Source organism: Oryzias latipes, chromosome 5 (genome assembly GCF_002234675.1).
Source record: "Oryzias latipes chromosome 5, ASM223467v1".
NCBI classification, from domain to species: domain Eukaryota; kingdom Metazoa; phylum Chordata; class Actinopteri; order Beloniformes; family Adrianichthyidae; genus Oryzias; species Oryzias latipes.
The window spans coordinates 20,612,449-20,631,263 of NC_019863.2; the positions used below are offsets into that span (position 1 = coordinate 20,612,449).

Here is an 18,815-nt window from a genome sequence, read left to right on the forward strand (position 1 = left end):
TGTAATTTCCACTTCAGGGCCACCATAGAAACCATAAACACAGAGATAGTTCATTTCCCCGGGGTAACCATACAAGTGAACCCTAAAGGAATCAGATAAATCGGTGTATTCAACCCAAACCTGTGCATTGCCCATCTGTTTATCACTTGCACATACATAGCATGCAGAATTGCATGTCTTTGTATATAATCACACTTATTACTATAGTAGAACTTATTTATTATTTTGCCAGTAATATCCAGTCTTAAAAGTTTTGTTTGGAGGTTTGTTTATTTAAGAAACATGAAGCTAAAATAAGAGCTTGCATGAGTTGAGACTGCATCCTTTGGGACACCAGTGTCTGTGCTGGTCTGATGAAGAGCAGAGGCTCCTGTGTTTGTACAAACAGGATGTAAGACTTGAGCTGTAACAGTGAAGTCTTTTGCCGCGCCACTCCTTTTAGCTGAACCGGGATTTGAATCAAGGCCTTCTCACTGTGAGACGAGAGCACTAACCATGGCGCCACCGTGCAGCCCGCAGGTAGATCAAAACACAACAAATCAGCACACACAATGTCAGCTGTGAGAATCAAGCCCCAGCTGAGAGCAAAAGTCCTTCAAAGTTCCACTAGATGGTCAAATCAGGTGAGCTTAAGGGGTTTTTGGTGTTTTTCTGCCCCCTGTTCCTCTTTGAAGTCGTTGTTGCAAGGAGCTGATGGCTTTTCTGTGGCCTCGCTCTGTTCTGATTTGCTGTTTGACACATCTGCAGTGTCAGGGTTCTTTACACCTGTTCAGTTTGATTCAGGTAAGGATCCAAAGCTGAGCTTATCAGCTGTATGAAGCGCTGGAGCAGAAACCCTGCAGCGGAACAATCCCACCGTATCATTCACGCACCAGCAGGGAAACTGCACAGCGCACACACACATCGACACATGCACACACACACACAGGCACACCCACAGGCATATAATCAATCTTTGTTAGTTGGAGAAAGTGGCTGATGAAGGCTGCGCTGAAGCAGATCACCGTGTTGGACAGCAGCTCGATCTGACCTCATCTGTGTTCATTTGCGTTGCAGCGTGAGGTGAGCTGAGGAGGTTAAAAGGTTTATTCAGTCTGAACTTCTGCTGAAGCCTTCTCATGCCCACATTTAACACACTCTGTTAGTTTCTGCTGCAGTTTCACTTCTCCATTCTGTTTCCTTTAGAGTTAAATTTTTAACACTATTCTTACTTTAAATTAGGTGGAAAAGGATGATTCGCTGTGGCGACCCCTGATGGAAAAGCCGAAAGAGAAAGAAGAAGTTCTTACATTAAATTACATCCCAAAAATACAATTTTTCCCAATAATCTTACACATCTTTTGTCAAGAGGTGTATTTTATCATGCAAAAACATCTTTTGACTTTCTGATCAGAAGACTAAGATGACATATACATCATGAACTGCCAAGTTTTTTGGCGTCATGGGGTTCATTTAACAGGATGCTTTGTAGAAAGCAGAGCAATAACATAGAATCAGCACTTGTGAAAAATTGCCAATAAAGGTTTTTATTTAGATGAGCTTATGCAAAAATAGTTTTATGGCTTAAACTGCAGAGTCAAGAAATAATCAGAACTGTACAACTTTGTCATTTTTTGTCAAGTAGTAAACATGGAATTCATCAAGCTTTGTGCTGCTTTTATTGCTGTTCTAGTTGATTCAGGGATCTTATAGTCATGGATGAATGGACCTTGATGATGAAAAACAAGATTCCTCTCCATCATCTTTAGTTAAAAATCCCTGACAGATTAGTTTTGCATGATGAACGGAATTAAATAATTTTTCACAATTTAGCATGTTAAAAAACATTTATTAAACACAAAATCTTGTTTTTACCTGTTACTTGTTTTTTAAAAATATATCTTAGCTTGGAAATTCATGATAATATCGACTTGTGAGTTCTGGAAAAGATGTGACTGATTATGAGATCCATTGATTGTATGGTTAACAACATAAGAAGGATAAGCAACAAAGCCCTGTACACAACTTTTTAAGTTTAAGAAAAGTAAAAGAGTATCTAAAAAACTTGCTTTTGTTTTTTCTGTTTTTGTGTCATTGAGGCTGAATCCTAATCATTTCCCTGCCCCACTGGCTACTACCCATGTCTCCAATTGTAGGGGCATTTGAAGCTGTAGTAGTGTCTGAAAGTGTTTTATTTTAAGGAGGAGCAGTAGCGACTTGGGGCTGGCGATCCCTCTGCTGGTAGGGTGGTCCGCGTCGCGCAGAGGAGAAATGCATTTCTTACAGTGGGTGTGCTCTGAAGCACAGAAATTAACATTTAATATTGAGTACTGAGGTTTTGTTTTTGTATGACTTTTTAAAGTTTTATAACTAATGTTGTTTTGCATTTTCCGAGCACTGGGAGCTACGCGCTAATGTAGATGATCGGCGGCTGCTGATGATGTCATTGTGCGATAGTCCGAATTTGAAGACAATATTTGTTCCCACATCTCTCTGTTAGGAGGGGATAAATGCAGGGATAATGAGAGGCTGAAGAGGTAGGTAAGCAGATCAGATTTAGCCTAAAGCTACAGGCACACCGTGTATGTGATGGGGATGTGACACGCTTTTAGCTTTTGAGCACACTTTCAGTGCGTTCAAGAATGCAATAAATGCGCAGTCTTTAACATGCATTTAGCCCGTGGTGTTCAAACTGGATAGGCAGGGAAAGGTCCATTTTATTTTTATTTTTGTAATGTTTACTATTGCATGTCTGCAACCTACAGGTGGAGCATCAATAGGACTTTGTATGTCCAGCCTTAAAAACATTGTAGAAACTAGCATTGGTGCGCATGAACTCAAGAGTTCTAAACACGAAAGCCTGTAAAAACACGCATTTATGAGCATTTACATACAGTACATCTTCCATTACTAGCCCCGGGGTTTATTCCAAATATTTGGCAGCTGGCCCAGTGTTTATTAGAGACAGGCATCTATTGGAAACCGGCATCTTTTTTTCCACCACAGACAAAATGGGGATGGTTAACGCGTTCCTTTAGCGGTGAAAATCGGTCAAGAAATGCAGACAACACCACCAGAAATTTTAGGATTTATTAAAATTATGAGAACTTTGTTTTATGATCTGATTAGCACTGGCTGCGAATGTGTCTTTTCTCTTTCAAGCATCACCAATCTCCTTATCAAAAATCCCCTTCGCTGTCATACGGATCATTTTCCAGGAGACACACACTTTGCTTAATAATCCACATTCAAACCAGTTCTTCTAATTTGTCATATGCTTTCTTTGCACCTCCAGCAGGAAATCGGTTTGCTTGTTTCTGCAGCGTCCTCTCAATGTAACTCATCTGCAAGCGCCATTCTCTGAAGCGTTTAGGATCCACCCCAAAATGTTGTGCAGATTCCTCACCAGAATGTTCTTTTGCGCATGAAATTTAAATCGGATGAGAGTTTCTTGACCATCACTACCTGATGGCTACACTGGTTCACAATACCACAGATAACCCGCATCTGCACGACTGTGTACAGGCGGGAGGAGGGGGGGGGGTGGTGGCTCTTAAAGGCACTAGTAGAGACTGGTGTCTAAAGCAATGACCACGTGTTTATTGGAGATCGGCATCAATTAGAGACTGGTCACTATTGGAAGATAGTAGGTAGACTTTTCATTGAAAGTGGTAGCGTGAATGCACGTTGTAAGGTAAAAATATTGCTGAAAGGTCAGTGTCCTTTGTTTGGCTGATATTGTCCAATTTTATTCCTAAAATTGGTACCAGTCATTTTTTGCCAAATATTCCTACTTGTTCTACTTTCTATTTCTACCTGCATGTTTTCTATTTTCAGCCTTCTTAACATTGGAGCCATCTCCAATTGTTCCTCATAGCTCTATGTTGAAGAACCTTGAAAGATTTTTGTCATTTTCTTCCATAATTTCAGATACAATTCACAAAACTCTTCTTGGTGAATTGTTTTTGAAGCTATTGCACCTGATGATGCCATTGACATTGATTAGCAGGAAGCCTGAACATTTCTCCAGAATACAAACAGTCTTATCCTTGAAGAATTGCAAAGAACAAAACACTGAGTCTTCATCATCCTGGCTTTAGCACAGAAATGAAACCATGCCAAGTCCTCTCCATTTTTCTTAAAATCAGCTTTGTGGATTGTATCATGATGTCAATCTCCAGTTTTGCACATGTTTTTGCATAAACACAGTAAGGCAAAGCCAGATGTGGCTTTTATGCAGGATGGAACAATCTTTGATCAGTCAGGCAAAAGCACATAAAGTCCTAATTTCTTTTGTCCTCAAATCAATCCTAAAATCAGGAGAAATATGAGCAAAGTGATTTTACAAGGTACGCCTTATTTCAAAGATGGAGGGCACATTTTTAGAGGCTCTGCTTTCTGTATCCCAACAAAGCTTAAAAGGTATTCTGCTGCCTCAGGCTGCTGCTCAGATATGCAGTGAGTTACCTGCTGCTGCAGTCGGAACCTCTCAGATCATCCAACAAACGAGAGAAACAGAATTCAGTGAAACTAAACATCACCTGGATCCATCCTGAAAGCAGAACTTCCTACTAACGGACTCCCACATGAACACATAGGCAGCTTCACTAACAACTCAGTGTTCTCCCAAAGAGGAGTCTGCTGGAGAGAACAGGAAGTGTGTGTCATGATCAGAGTTTTCATTCAAATGGGAAATGTTGTGGTGCAAAAACATCCGCAGCAGGAGTTACATTCCTGCAGAACGTTCCAGAACATTAAGACTGCAGCAAAAGTCCTCCTGCTGGGAAACCACAGGGAGCTAGCGGGCAACGCCTCCTGCCAGTTTAACACGCAGTTGAGGAAAACTAGTTCACTGGAAGAAAGTCAGCACCACCTGACCAAATATTGTCAGAATTATTATTCCAGAAACGGCTCCAGACAAGAGGAGAATCTCAGGCTTTTTCTATCTATCTATCTATCTATCTATCTATCTATCTATCTATCTATCTATCTATCTATCTATCTATCTATCTATCTATCTATCTATCTATCTATCTATCTATCTATCCATCTATCCATCCATCCATCCATCCATCCATCCATCCATCCATCCATATCCTAAACAAATGCAAATAGAAACTCAAGAAAAATATAGAAATCTCAAGATTTGGCAAAAAAAGTATTAAAAACTAAAAACAATAGATTTTTTTGTTGTTGTTTACTAAATAAACGTTATACTTCCTATATATATACATGTGTTTGGAGCACACAGGCAGATACTTTCATTGTGCAAAACTCAAAAGAAACTTTCCAGCTACACATTTTTTTACTTAAGATAAGCAGAAACTGCAGTGTGCCTTTTAAACCTTAACTAGTTAAGGCAGGGATGTCAAACTCAGTTGGTCTGGGGGCCTAAATTTAAAACACGCTGAAGATATTAAACCTTTATCCAACACACTAAAACTAAACTTTTAACACGTAATTTAAAAAAAAAAAAACAACTTTGAATAAATATAGACAGAAAATTTTTTTTCTCAAGTTTCTCAGCAAAGTGCATATTTGATGGTTATCTCATATTGCCGTCTTAGATTATATTATTTAATTACAGTTCACATTCACTCCTTGAATGAGACACATGGGCTTACCAGTAATGTCAGTAAACATGTGTTCTGCCTCTAAAAGGTTTTTAAAGGGTTTTTAAAGAATCAACTTTATGGGATCTGAAGTGATAACGATGCCACCGTTATATTTTGTCGGTCAGCTTAAGCACTGCATTATGGGATTTGTATTTGATATGTTACCAGTGCTAGCTACATTTTGCCAGATCATTAATAACAATGATAATAAAATGATCTTACGGTCTATGTGTGTGGTGTATATATATATATATATATATAGGTTTAAGAAAAGCACGATATAGGCCCTTAGACACATTAGATCTGTTTTATCACTGTCACGCATTTTTCTTACATTACTTTATTTATTCATTATCTTCTTCAGATAGTTGTGTTAAAAAGAACTGTCTGCCTTTAGTGCCATTAATGTTTGATTACTCTAAAAAAAAATCAACATTAAAGATGTAATTACTTTGAGGGAAGTATAGTTGGTTTTTAAATTCTTTACATTTTAGGAGACTGGGCCTCAAATTCCACAAGTCCTAAAGTTTTCAGACTTATTTCTTGTTTTTTCTTTCTGACACTGAGGTTGGATTGATCCGCGAGTGAGTAATGGAGAGGTTATGGAGCAAAGCACAATAAGGAAAAGACCAAGAAAAACAGGATCAACATGAACAGATGTGTCACTCTGAATGTTTCCTGAAACTCAGACCACGCTGTTCCTGCAATGACTAGACCTCTGTTATAGCTGTCTGACATTATATTTTTGTCAATACAGTCAGCTTTCTTCTAAGACCTCAGCAATATAAAACTGTGACAAATGTCACACTACAGTCCAGTAAAGGTCTGACAAACATTCATATGGCTCTAAGATTGAATTCACTTTGTAAAACCTCAGATTTGTATCAAATTCAGCTTCAGATATGAGTTTCAGAGCTTATTTTATTGGTAAAGGTCCTCAAACTGAGTCTTTGTTTTCTTTTATGTGACTTTTCACGACTGTCTGAACAAAAAAAACATCATGAAATATTATATCTTTCATATCAAATTGGAAATACCTTCAGGCCTTAAATCTTTATACAGTCTGTCCAGAATAAAATAAACAGGCAGAATTTCATTACAATTCCATTTGGACAGTGGCAACATGACGAGCATCAGGAAAATGCAAGCTTCCATTACTGGAAAACAGAAAACCAACTAGAGACATCTGTAAAAACACAGTCCAGAATAACAATCATCATCCATCCCTGCCAAAAAATACGCCTCTCTCGAGATTTTATTTCTTCAACAGTTGCATGACTGTTTCCTCAAAACTTATAAGCGTTTTCAAGGTTTTTTCACCTCTAAGCACAACACTTCTGAAACCACAGGAAATGGTTTCACTGTTATCTTTGCTGTTAATTTTAATTTTGATACAGAATCCAAAACAACACTAAGACAAGCGTCTCACCACAAAGACAACGATGATGTGTATGACAGGGATTCCAATGTAATCCTTATTTTGAGTTGATTTGTAACTAAGATTCAACACAAAATAAGATTTTCCAGAAAACATGGAGGACACAACTATTTAGCTAAGTTCACATCGGGCATTTGAGGTGGGTTCAAGAACGTTGTAAATGTGGGTTATTGTCTTGAATGTGTGTTTAGTCCATGGTGTTCATCCAAATATCACTACAAAAGCCGAGTCTGTGATTGGTCAAAGTTAAACCTTGTCACTTGAACACACGTTGCCGGGCCTCATGTGAACGTAGCTTTTGACTCAAACCCAACAGTACTTATCTTTATTGTCAGATGCAAGTGTCACTTACCTTCTCTGCAGACTGCGCAGTGCCAAAGAAGATGGGTATAAAAGCCAGCCACACGATGCAGGTAGTGTACATGGTGAACCCGATGGGCTTGGCCTCGTTAAAGTTCTCTGGGACCCCCCGGGTCTTTATGGCGTAAACAGTACATGTTACCATTAATAAGATACTGTAGCCTAAGGAACAGATAATCTGCAGATCTGTGATGTCGCATTTCAAAACCCCTCGAGCCTGGTCTGGGTTGATGGTCCTCTGCTCGCCATAGTCTATGATGGTGTTGGGTGGATCTACCCCAAACCAGATCAACACTCCTAGTAGCTGGACGGAGATGAGGCTGAAGGTAATGGCCAGCTGAGAAGTGGGGCTGATTAGCCTGGGTGCCGTCACTGACTTCTTGCCCTGCTCAAAGATGCGGTAGATGCGGTTGGTTTTGGTGAGGAGGGCAGCGTAACTGATGCACATACCCAGACCCAGGAAGATCCTCCTAAGCGAGCACACACCAACATCCGGCTTGGCGATCATGAGGAATGTGATGATGTAGCAAAGAAATATTCCAGTCAGGAGAACGTAACTCAGCTCTCTGCCTGACGCTCGCACAATGGGTGTATCGTTGTATCGTATGAAGGTGGCCACAACAAAGATGGTCGCAATAATGCCCAACATAGCTAGAAAAACTGGAATGACTGCCCATGGGGAGTGCCATTCCAGCTTAATGATGGGAATGGGTTGGCAGGACGTGCGGTTGGCACTGGGCCTCATGTCGTAGGCACAGAGCTTGCAGTTGAACTCGTCCGGCTGGTACTGGTAGCCATCACAGGCCTCGCAGTGCCAGCAGCAGGCCATGCCCTTCACCACCTTCTTGCTCTCACCAGCTTTACAGGGAAGGCTGCACACCGAGATGGGGGTCTCCTGCTCTCCTCGAGGCCACTGCATATCCTCAATCTGCAGAAATAGCATAAAGACAATCTGGTCAGACCTTCTTTAAACATAAAAACGTTTTTTTGAGAGTGGATAGAGTTGTTATAAACTTTACATTTGACTGTATGCAAGCTGTACCGATATCTTTTTGCGCTATTTTAATTATGTAATTGTGGTCTTCTATAAACAACCACTTCAGTTTAGTCTTTGTCATCTCAAAACCACAAAGATATTTTCTCACAATGGCAAAATAGCAAACTTTACTTGGAAGCAACTAAAAGAAAGAGGTATACCCCAAAAAAAGTACATTGAAGAGTATCCGCAAATTCTGAACTTGTAACACATATCAAATTTTTAACTACATACTCTTTTTCTTACCCTGACCTCAACAGTAACTTGGAGAGTAAGTAAAGCCATTAAGAAACACATAGTACACACTGAGACTGTAAATTGTCTCCATGCTGCGAGGTCACAGTAAAGTATCAACATGGTTGTTCTGCTTCAGATTTACGATGAAGTTGCGCTCCTGTGGCTGTTTGCTTTGACTCGTGGCCAAAGCAAAGCTGTCATCGTTTTGACAGTTTAATTGCTGCAAATGAATAACGAACACTCCATTAGTGGAACATCAATATGGAGAAATTCCTGCCGGTAAGAAGCTGAAGGCAGGAGCATGTGTGATGAGTGGGAAGAGAGAAGAAGGTGTCTCATAACCATTGTTGGGAACATTACTTTAGTAACTGACTACTTGATCTATTAAATATTTAGGTTGGTAAGTGAATCATTCTACAATATAGGTAACTAGTTACATTGAAATGTTACCTTTAGCATTACAGTAAAAAAGTGTCAAAACTGGGATTTTTTTTAACAGTTTTCACAGACTTGCTTGTTTTATTTGATTGATTTTTTACCATTGAAGTGAAAACAGACTGACTTTGCTGTGTAATAAACCAATTAGTCGTTACCTGATAAAGTGACTAAAATTAGGTTAGTTTCATTTACTAACTAGCTTTAAGCAGGAAGTGGAGGTCAAAGCCATTGACATGCTTGAAACTGACTACTTGAAGTTTTCAAGAAGGCATGCTTTCACTTTCTCCTAATTCTAAGGTAATAATAAGTAATAATAATTGATACTTTATTTATCCTAAAATGCGGAAATTCTTCTCCGCATTTTGACCCATCCCCTGGGGGTAGTGGTGACCTGCAGACTAGCTGTGGTCAGAGGGCAACAGTGGCTGGGGAGAGCGGGGATTGATCTGCCAACCCTTCGGTTGTTGGACGACCTGCTCTACCGCCTGAGCTAAACTGCCAATGCACTTTATTGTGTGACCACTAGGTAGTTTCAACATAAACCAGTCAGTTCTACTCTTTGTTTAAATGGACTCACATAAACTTTAGTTCTAGGCTTTTTTCCCCCCAAGTGTAATAATTGTATTGGGGTTCAATTTTTCAAATTTGTTTTTTTGGACACATTTTTGTCCCCATCAGCCGGCTGGGACACCACTGTTTCAGGAAGAGAGATCAACAGAATGTTTACATGGCAGTACCCAACTAGAAACCATAAATACGAAAACGGTTGGGGGAACATGCTCCGTAGTTAAATGCAATAAAGCTTGGTGAAAATCTCAAAATCGGATCCAGTTCAGCAGTGGGACACTGATAGATTCTGTTTGGGACCCAGTTTTAATGCGGATAGAAGGCTTTTCCGCTTGTATCTTAGGGACTTTAAAGGACCCCAGATGTCCGTTCTTTCAAGGACGTCCTCCAATAGGTTATCCACACAAAGCAATCTGAATGGGCTTTTTCTAGGAGACAGTGGCGGCGCCAAGAAAAAAAAAACCTCGTATCACCTCCTGCCATCCATCCATCCAAGACTGATAATCTGCGACAGTCAAGGAAGAGAGGCTCAAGCCAGCCGCCAGAAAAAGCTCCCAAAATCAGTCACACATCAGCCTTTTTTTCCCTGCAAGTTGTTTCCCCTGTTCTTCACATTCATCATCCACCCTTCCATTCATCACGGCCATCCATCACTCACACTCTGTCCACTTCACTCTCAGCGTTTCATTATAAGCTGAGCACCTTCGAAATTACATCACACAAATCCTTGCCTCAATAAGAGCTCGCAGGCAGGTGGACACGCTGCCACGTTTAACACGTGAAAAGTGTTCAAATTAGCCTGGACATGAAATCAGTTTCCTCTATCATTTCAGACGCATGACGGCTTCCGCAACCACACATGTGGATTAAGACAGACAGAAGTAGCACTGGGTCAGTCCCCTTGGCAGGAACAGCATCTGTCTTGTGGCCTTGGTGGGCGACTGTCAGCTGCAGAGGCGTGTTCAATAACTCTCAGGTTTTTTAAGAGGTACTGCAGCTGCTGGACCGATCCTGACAAGAAGCCTCTGTGGAGTTAAGTCTTTGCACAGCCGCACAAAAGCACACATGTTCCTCCTTCCCTGCAGCTGAAGATCACACTCCAAGGATTAATTCCTGCTTTGAACTCAGCTGAGACTGTTTGTCCAAGAGATGAAACAAAACAGAACCCTCCTCAGCCTGAAACTCAGAGAAGAAACGTGTCTACATCAGAGGCCAGATGGAAAGTAAGACATGACTAGCATCACTTCATCATTCTGGTGGACGACTAATAAAACTTCTTTTGAATTTTTTTTGAAAATGCAGAAATTACAAAGGTCTTTTTAAATTCCTCAAATAAGAAGATATCCCACTGATTAAAAAATACACAAAATATTCTGATGTGTTAGTGTTCATTTAATAATAATAAAAAAAATTCTGCTCATTCTGCCTTTTTTTTTGCTGTCAAGGCCTGTAGAGCCTGAGATGAAGCTCTTTAGTTGCTTAAATCTGCTCTGTTGATTAACAGCAGTGGCATAAAATCTTCTCACTAATCACAGCTGTTGGAAATGTCTTTTTAATGGTTAAGCTTGGAGATAATCAATCATGCATCTGATTAGCAACACCTGTCCATTGAGTCGGCCTTCCTTTTGTAATTTCCAATTTCTGCTACTAAAGTTTGTCATCTTTATAGCGAGCCCATTTTTTTTCTAATATAAAGGTTACATTTTCTTGCATAGTATTGAGAGTTCATGCCCCTCACAAATATAAAAAGATCTAAAATGCTGTATGATTGTATTGTGCTGAATAAAATCCTGTCTTTACTAAGAAAACTGTGCAGAATACACGACAAAAATCCAAAACTCAGCAACTGATTTTGAATAATTTCATGTCAAATTAACTTAATGAACTTGATACAAGACACAATGACATTTCAGGTGAGGTTTAATGAGATACAAAATACAGTTTAAATAAGTCTTAAATTAACAATTTTTCCTTCAATGAATGGCAGCACAAGTGCTGCTATATTAATTAAGACATCATTCCATGTCGGGGACATTTTACCTGTCAAATCATTGTGTTTTTAATGATATATATTTACTTGATTTGATTGCAAATATTACAAATATAGTTTTTATAACATAATAGTCTGAATAGAATCCTGAAATTTTGAGGAAAATGATTATAAAAGGCAAATGAATCATGGGAAATCATTTATTTTATTTTCTATTTTATTTATTTAATTAATTATAACTAAAAAAATTAAACAAACAAAAAAACATCCATTTCAAAAGTATAATGTTGAATTACTATGCAAAGGTATTGAGTCCCAACCTTTTTTTTTTCCCAATTAGGTCCAAACTTAAAACTCCTCTTGTGGAGATAGAAGGAAGTTTAGCATTTTATTCTCACTGCTGGTTTCATAAACATATTTCATCCACTCAAACTGTATTTATTAATAAAATAAAAGTGGTGACGATGATGAGGAATAACTAAAAACAATGCGACAGAGGAGGAAGGAAATGTCACATCAGAGCCCAGGAGGCTCATAATTCATCCATGCTTGTCAGACACTGAGTAGCACTGAGTTAAACTCATTCTTAAAAATTAAGTGAGTATTGATTTTGAATTCCCACAGCAGTTGACCAACTTCAGCTGAGGCTTTTTTTGTGCCTTTAGATGTTTCCTCTGTCTGGAGGACACCCAACAAACAAGGGATCATAAAAGACTTTGTTCAGCAGAGTTATGTTTAAACGAATAATGAAGAAGATGATGACAGTTCTTTACATGCACCCCCCTGTCTTCCTCCTCCTCCTCATTCTTCACCGTTTGCTTCTCTGCTCCTTATCAGTCCTGGACAGACCTTTGCTCCTCTTCTGTGCTGTCAGACTCTGTCGTCAGTAAAGTGTCCGCCTACTTCCCTGGTATTGTGCGCTGTAGGTCAGGTGAGCACTCACAGGAGCAGACAGTGGACGGGCTCGGAATGAAAGGCTGTAAAGTGTCCAAACAAACAGGCGGCTGCAAGGAGGCGGACAGCGAGGCCTGTGCTGTCTGGGCTGATACGATTCTCTGTCTCTGCCCTTTTCTCTGAGCATTTGTTCAAAAGACTCTCTTTTCACTCTGCCCCAAAACCTCAAATTATCACCTTTACCCCCTGTTGTTGTTTTCTTTAAAGCTGCAGTTCATTTCCCATCCTTCTGGGGGCTTCAAGCTCATTGAGAAAACCCCAAAAGGATATAGTGATGGAATCTCCACACTGTTGCCATGGATACATTCTTTTTAATTTATAAGTCAGACCCCCGCTTTTAAAGTGAGTGTTGGCTTCAGGGTTTGGTTCATGTCAGATCCTGCCATTCTTTTTGGTCCGCAGACATCCCTCTTTCCTCTTTTCAGTATTAATCCTAATGAAGCTCTTAAGTTCTCCCCAAATATTTCCATTGTGGAGTCATGACACGTCTCAGAGGGTGGATTTTCTCCACCCCCACATGCAGCATTAAAACCAGCTCACAGCAGGCTGGAGGATTCTACTCCACGTCAGCTTCATCGTGATCCGATTCCAACGCTTGTAGGGCTGCAGGAGTCCGTTCAAACTGCTGCATCATTCCAACACCATCCCTACAGCTTGCATCTGCCGCTGGGCCAAGACTCCACATAGTTTTCAGGCACTCATTTAAGCAAATACTAAATTTGTGGTACAATGATCCTTGAAAAGTCCAAAAATATTTCACAGATAAAAAAATGGCTTGTTATTTATTAAGATAAGGACAATGATAAATAAAAAGACATACTTCTATTTTTATTTCTCATCACACAACTTGACTGACCTATTAAGTCTTTGACAGGGGAAGGCAGTGGACATCCTGGACAGTCTGTGGCAGGGCTACACATATCACAAACCCATGCCCACCTAGGGACAACTTAGAGCAGGGGGTGGCCAACACTGGTCCTCGAGAGCCTCAACCCTGCCTGTTTTCCAGCTCTCCCTGGAATACTTGATGCTGATAACCTAAATCAGGTGTGTTCTGTCAATCAGGATGTGAAATCACTTGAATCAGCTAATCAACAGCAAGCAGTCCAGGGAGAGCTGGAAAACAGGCAGGGTTGAGGCTCTTTAGGACCACGGTTGGCCACCCCTGTGAATCCTGTAACCTATGAATCATGTTTTTAGATGGTGGGAGGAAGCCGGAGTCCCCGGAGAAAACCCACGCATGCACGGGGAGAACATGCAAACTCCACACAGAAAGGTCCCATTGATGTTCTGTTTCAGGTCCCCCAGCCGAGACATTTTCCTCCTCTTCATCTTGCACTTTGAGATGTTCTTACAGGATACCCTTGCTTAGTTTTCATGTCACTATGCATGAACTATTGCAACTATTGCACAGAACAGACTGTTTTTTATTGTTGTTATGGATTTGTTCATAGGTAAAGGCTATGTCTTAGTAAAGGCAGAAGAAATTTAACTTAATCCTTTAACATCGGAGACGTTGCTAGTGACACCTAAAAAACACAATCTTTAGCTAATAACACACTCGGCATGTGTTGCATTCAAGAACGCGCTGAACACATGTTCGCAAACGCACTTTTAGCATGTTCACATCGGATAAGCAGGGAGTGGCTTATTATTATTCTCCTTCTTATTATTATTCATCCTTTTGTGTACTAGTGGATGTCCACCCCCTACTGTTGGAAGAGGTTTGGTGCAAAATGTCAAAGCGGTGTAAATCTTGCAAATTTTGCTCCAGCTTTTTTCTTTCACAGCTCTATTCTGACATATGAAAGACTATGTGTCATATAATTCCAACCGAGCACAAACCACAATTATTATTATTTTCTCCTCCATGATTAATTTTCAAACTGTCGATATTTCCTTGTTTTGAAAAGGAACTAATGTGTCACAATTAAATCTGAGTCCCTGATTGGTCAAAGTTAGGTTTGGTTCACGAAGACAGAAATCCAGCTGGTTGAACTTTCAACGCACGTTCAATAAAAACCCGGTTTGTGCCAAAAAACGAACCTTAACAATTGTGTATTTACGTGTGAGCGTGAAGATCTTGAATACAGAAGCCCACAATGCACGTTTTGCAGAAGTTTTCACAGACTTTTCTTGAAAGCAGTATGCCAGTTGCAGAGGCCGGTGTAAACGTAGCTTCAGACATGCTGTATCTTCTAAAATGTTGACGCGATCAACAAAAAGGAGCTGATACTGACTCAGGAAAAAGCAACTTTGCATTTTGGCTTAGCAACATTAGCTTGGCAACAAATTACTAACGCTAAGTGTTGCGTAATGCCACAAATGCTTTTCTCCACTTCAGAATCAGCTGGAATTACATTGGTTGCATAAATGGTTGTAGTTCAAAGAACGTAAACACATGAGTTAAAGCTCTGGTGTTAAAGGGTTAAAAGCTGATATAAATTTTTTGTTTTGAAATGAGATGTGAGTGGGCTGAATATCATGGTGTTAGGGAAGGGAAATGGCTCCCAACACTGGAATTTTGGGCACATGCCTTCCATCAAATTAATATGTGTGAACCTCCGGGAAAGTGCACAATAAATGAAGAGTGCAGAGGAGGAACAGACAGTAAAATCTTTGTTGGTGAGGAAGGAAAAATCTTCCCTTGTGGAAAAAAGTATTCCATAATCAACAGAATGCAGTAAACACTATTTGTAATCCCTCTTGTAACAAAGTTTTTATAGCTGAGAGTAGACGTCCATGTGAAGTTAATTCACTGAGGAGTGGTACTCTCCATCTTGTTTTTGCAGCCTCTTCCACTTCAGCAGTCGCCCATAGAATGGCCTCTGCTGCTCATGACCAACTGCTAATTACTAAATCATCAAAACTCGGGCCCCTCTCACCTGAGTCAACAGAGATTTCACCAACAAGCAACCAGAAACAAACAACGTTGGCTTTCCTTTCCATTAGTTGGTGCCATGTTCATTAACTCTGACTGCGGATCGTGATTAAATTGATTAATTGCATGGAAACGGAAACGAGACCCCTGGATGGAGGGCAAGGTGGGTGCAGCTGGAGGTACACAGTTAGCGGAAAATAGGAGGTTAAAGTGGAAGTAAAAAAGAAAAAAAAAACCTGTGTGACTCAGCTGGCGGCAAATACAGCATTTCATGCAGCGTTCACAGGAAATGCGTCAGCGTTTGGGATCCTTATTAAGATAATTTGGTAAAAGGGGACATATTCTTGCAGGTCTGTGTCACATCACCCTTTCAGATGCCACAGCGAATCAAGAATGAAAATACACATGATGGTATCAGGTTATAAGGCAGAGTCTAGCTGACAGGAGGAGAATGGGACTCCACAGCTTCACCTTTAGCGGAATACTATGGAAGGGTGGTAAATGAAAACAGCTGAGTTTAAGGCATTTAAAAATAAAAGGATCACAAACATGCATTTCAGTTTTATTACCGATGAGCCATTATTGATAGGTTTTCCAAATCTAAGAATGTCATCCTACCATACATAACAAGGAAACAGCACAGATTTGTGGCTAAGACCATGACACTGACAGCCCAGACTGGTGGGCAAACACAATACAGGCTTGTGCCAAACAGTTTGGGGGGCTCAAGATTTCATTTAAAAACATTGCTTTTGTTATTTCTGCAATGCATTGTTTTGGAAGTCAGGTTTATGGAAATTATGGGAACTAGTGGTGCAGTGGTTAGCGCTCTTGCCTCACAGCAAGAAGGCCCCCTGGTTCAAGTCCCAGCTGGGGGACCTGAAACAGAACATCAATGGGGACCTTTCTGTGTGGAGTTTGCATGTTCTCCCCGTGCATGCGTTGGTTTTTTCCGGGATCTCCGGCTTCCTCCCACCCTCCAAAAACATGCTTCATAGGTTAATTGGTTAATCTCAATTGTCCCTAGGTGTGAGTGTGAGAGTGAATGGGTGTGTGATTGTGGCTCTGCGACAGACTGGCGAACTGTCCAAGGTGTCCCCTGCCTTCGCCCACAAGTGGCTGGGATAGGCTCCAGCAGCCCTGTGACCCCGATAGGGACAAAACGGAATAGAAAATGAATGAATAGTGAAAATCCTCATGCTTAAAGCCAGAAATAACTTACTTCCAGTAAACTTACGACAAATATTCAAGGACAGAGATTGGGGTTATGAGTGAAGAAATCAGATCAATTTGTGGTGTGGATTTATGGCACGGGTTGGATGAAGGTTTAAAACAAAGCAAAAGTTGACATGTATTCCATAAAACATACAAGATATAACTGGTGGAACGTTACAAAACTCAAAATAATAAAAACAGATAAGCAAATGTCACTTCTGCAAAGGTGCTATACAGAAGGAAAAAAACATTATACAGAAATATGCACAACATAAGGTGTTGTAAAAAGGGGTGGGATCGTACAAGATTTTTCTTTTACCCACTCCATTTTAAGCACATTGTTTTGTTTTGTCTGTCTATGTTTAACTCTTTTATTTATTTTTTCATTTTGTGTTTGTGTTTAAAATAAAATAAACTCGAGTCTGAATTGTCTATAATCAGTATGATACATGTGGGGACAACTTTGTTTTTCTAAAGGGCAAAATACAGAAGAATCTATGAAAATATGTAAAAATAATATATAAAATATATAAATATAGAAAAATATAGGAGTGAATCTGTTCAATTTTCAAAGCTCTGCTTCAACTTTTAACTGTTAGTTAAAGAAGAACCAAAGAGACTTTTTAACGTGACTTTGTGATGAGAAGCAAGGATTAAAACAGTTTTAAAGCCGCAAGGAACTTTTTGCTTTATTCAAAGCTTTGGTGTAACGCCCGGGGCAACAGATGAGGGGAACTTTTGATTCCAACATTATTTTATGTCCTAAATGCGACAGTCTGCACGAGCCGCCATAACTTTGCCTGACATGAAAGCGAAGAACGTGAAGCAGAGTTTGTTAACTGGCAGGGAGCTCCGTATATCCACACCGCAGGTGACAAACTGCCTTTTGTTCTCTCATTCAAGAGCTGACTCCACCTGAATAAAACAGCACAAGAATGGTCTTCAAAAAAGAGCTGTAAAAAAGGCAAACCTGAAAATATATCTTCATTTAATAGTGTTGAAGGAACAGACACACTGTAAAAATGAAGTATCTAACCTAGACTTATAGTCTTAAATTCAGTCCAATAATCTTTGAAAACTTGTTTTAAGAATTATTTACTATGCAAGAGCCGAATTCATTAGATAATTAATCTTGTTACAAGATTATTCGTCTTTTATTTAGTTTTATAGAGACTAAAATTAGTCGTTCTACATGCGCAACAAGATAAATTACTCGCAAAAAAGACTTGTTTCAAGACATTTCAAGATAATTTCACTTGTTTTTAGATGATCTAATCTAAAAATAAGTCTTTATTTCTTATATTTAGACGGTTAATTTTTGCAGTGCAGAGAAGGAGATCCAACTGCTGCTCCTCAGTTATCAGAGGAGGCTGCAGGTGTGATTCAGCTTCAGCTGGACAATGAAGGTTTGAGGATCCTCATCCCTGTAGGGGAAATTAAATTAAGAAATTGCTTCCCAGATCAAAGACCAGGCAGGTCACACTACTAAGTATAATGTCTCTAATGGGTCTAAACCCATCCATCCTTCCATTTTCAACACCCCCTAAATCCCTTTTGGGGTCACGAGGCTACTGGAGCCAACCCAAGCCTGGGACACCCTGGAAAGGTTGCCAGTCTGTCAAAGTGCCACACACTTACAAACTCACACAGTGACAATTTATAGACACTGATGAACCTACAAAGCATGTTTTTAGACTGTGGGAGGATACCAGAGTACCAGGAGAAAATCCACGCATGCATGAGGAGAAGATGCAAAATCCAAACTGAAAGGACACAGCAGTGATTTGAAACAGAGCCTTCTTACTGTAAGGCAAGAGACGTACATGGATCTACAGTCAGGACCATAAATAATTGGACAGAGACAAATTCTTTCTAATTTAGTTTCTGTACATTACCACAGTGAATTTAAAATATAACAACTCAGATGCCATTGAAGTGCAGACTATCAGTTTTTATTCCATGGGTTGAACAAAAAGATTGGATAAAAACGCAATGGCATCTGAGTTGTTTTTATTTAAAATTCACGAATGGGTCTCTGTCCAAATATTTATGGTCCCGACTGTGTTTGTCTGAAAGTGGATGCATCAGAATAGAGTGGAGCAGGA

The 18,815-nt window shown here is 39.9% G+C and overlaps 1 protein-coding gene across 1 annotated transcript in view; it reads right to left on the reverse strand.

Moving 5' to 3' along the window:
- The window catches only part of LOC101164051 (metabotropic glutamate receptor 7), a 206,934-nt gene that overhangs the window by 27,218 nt on the left and 160,901 nt on the right, over window positions 1-18,815 (reverse strand). The window contains exon 8 of the mRNA XM_004069018.4: window positions 7,385-8,320. Within this exon, the coding sequence (XP_004069066.1) occupies window positions 7,385-8,320 (936 nt within the window). The remainder of the gene's footprint in view (window positions 1-7,384; window positions 8,321-18,815) is intronic.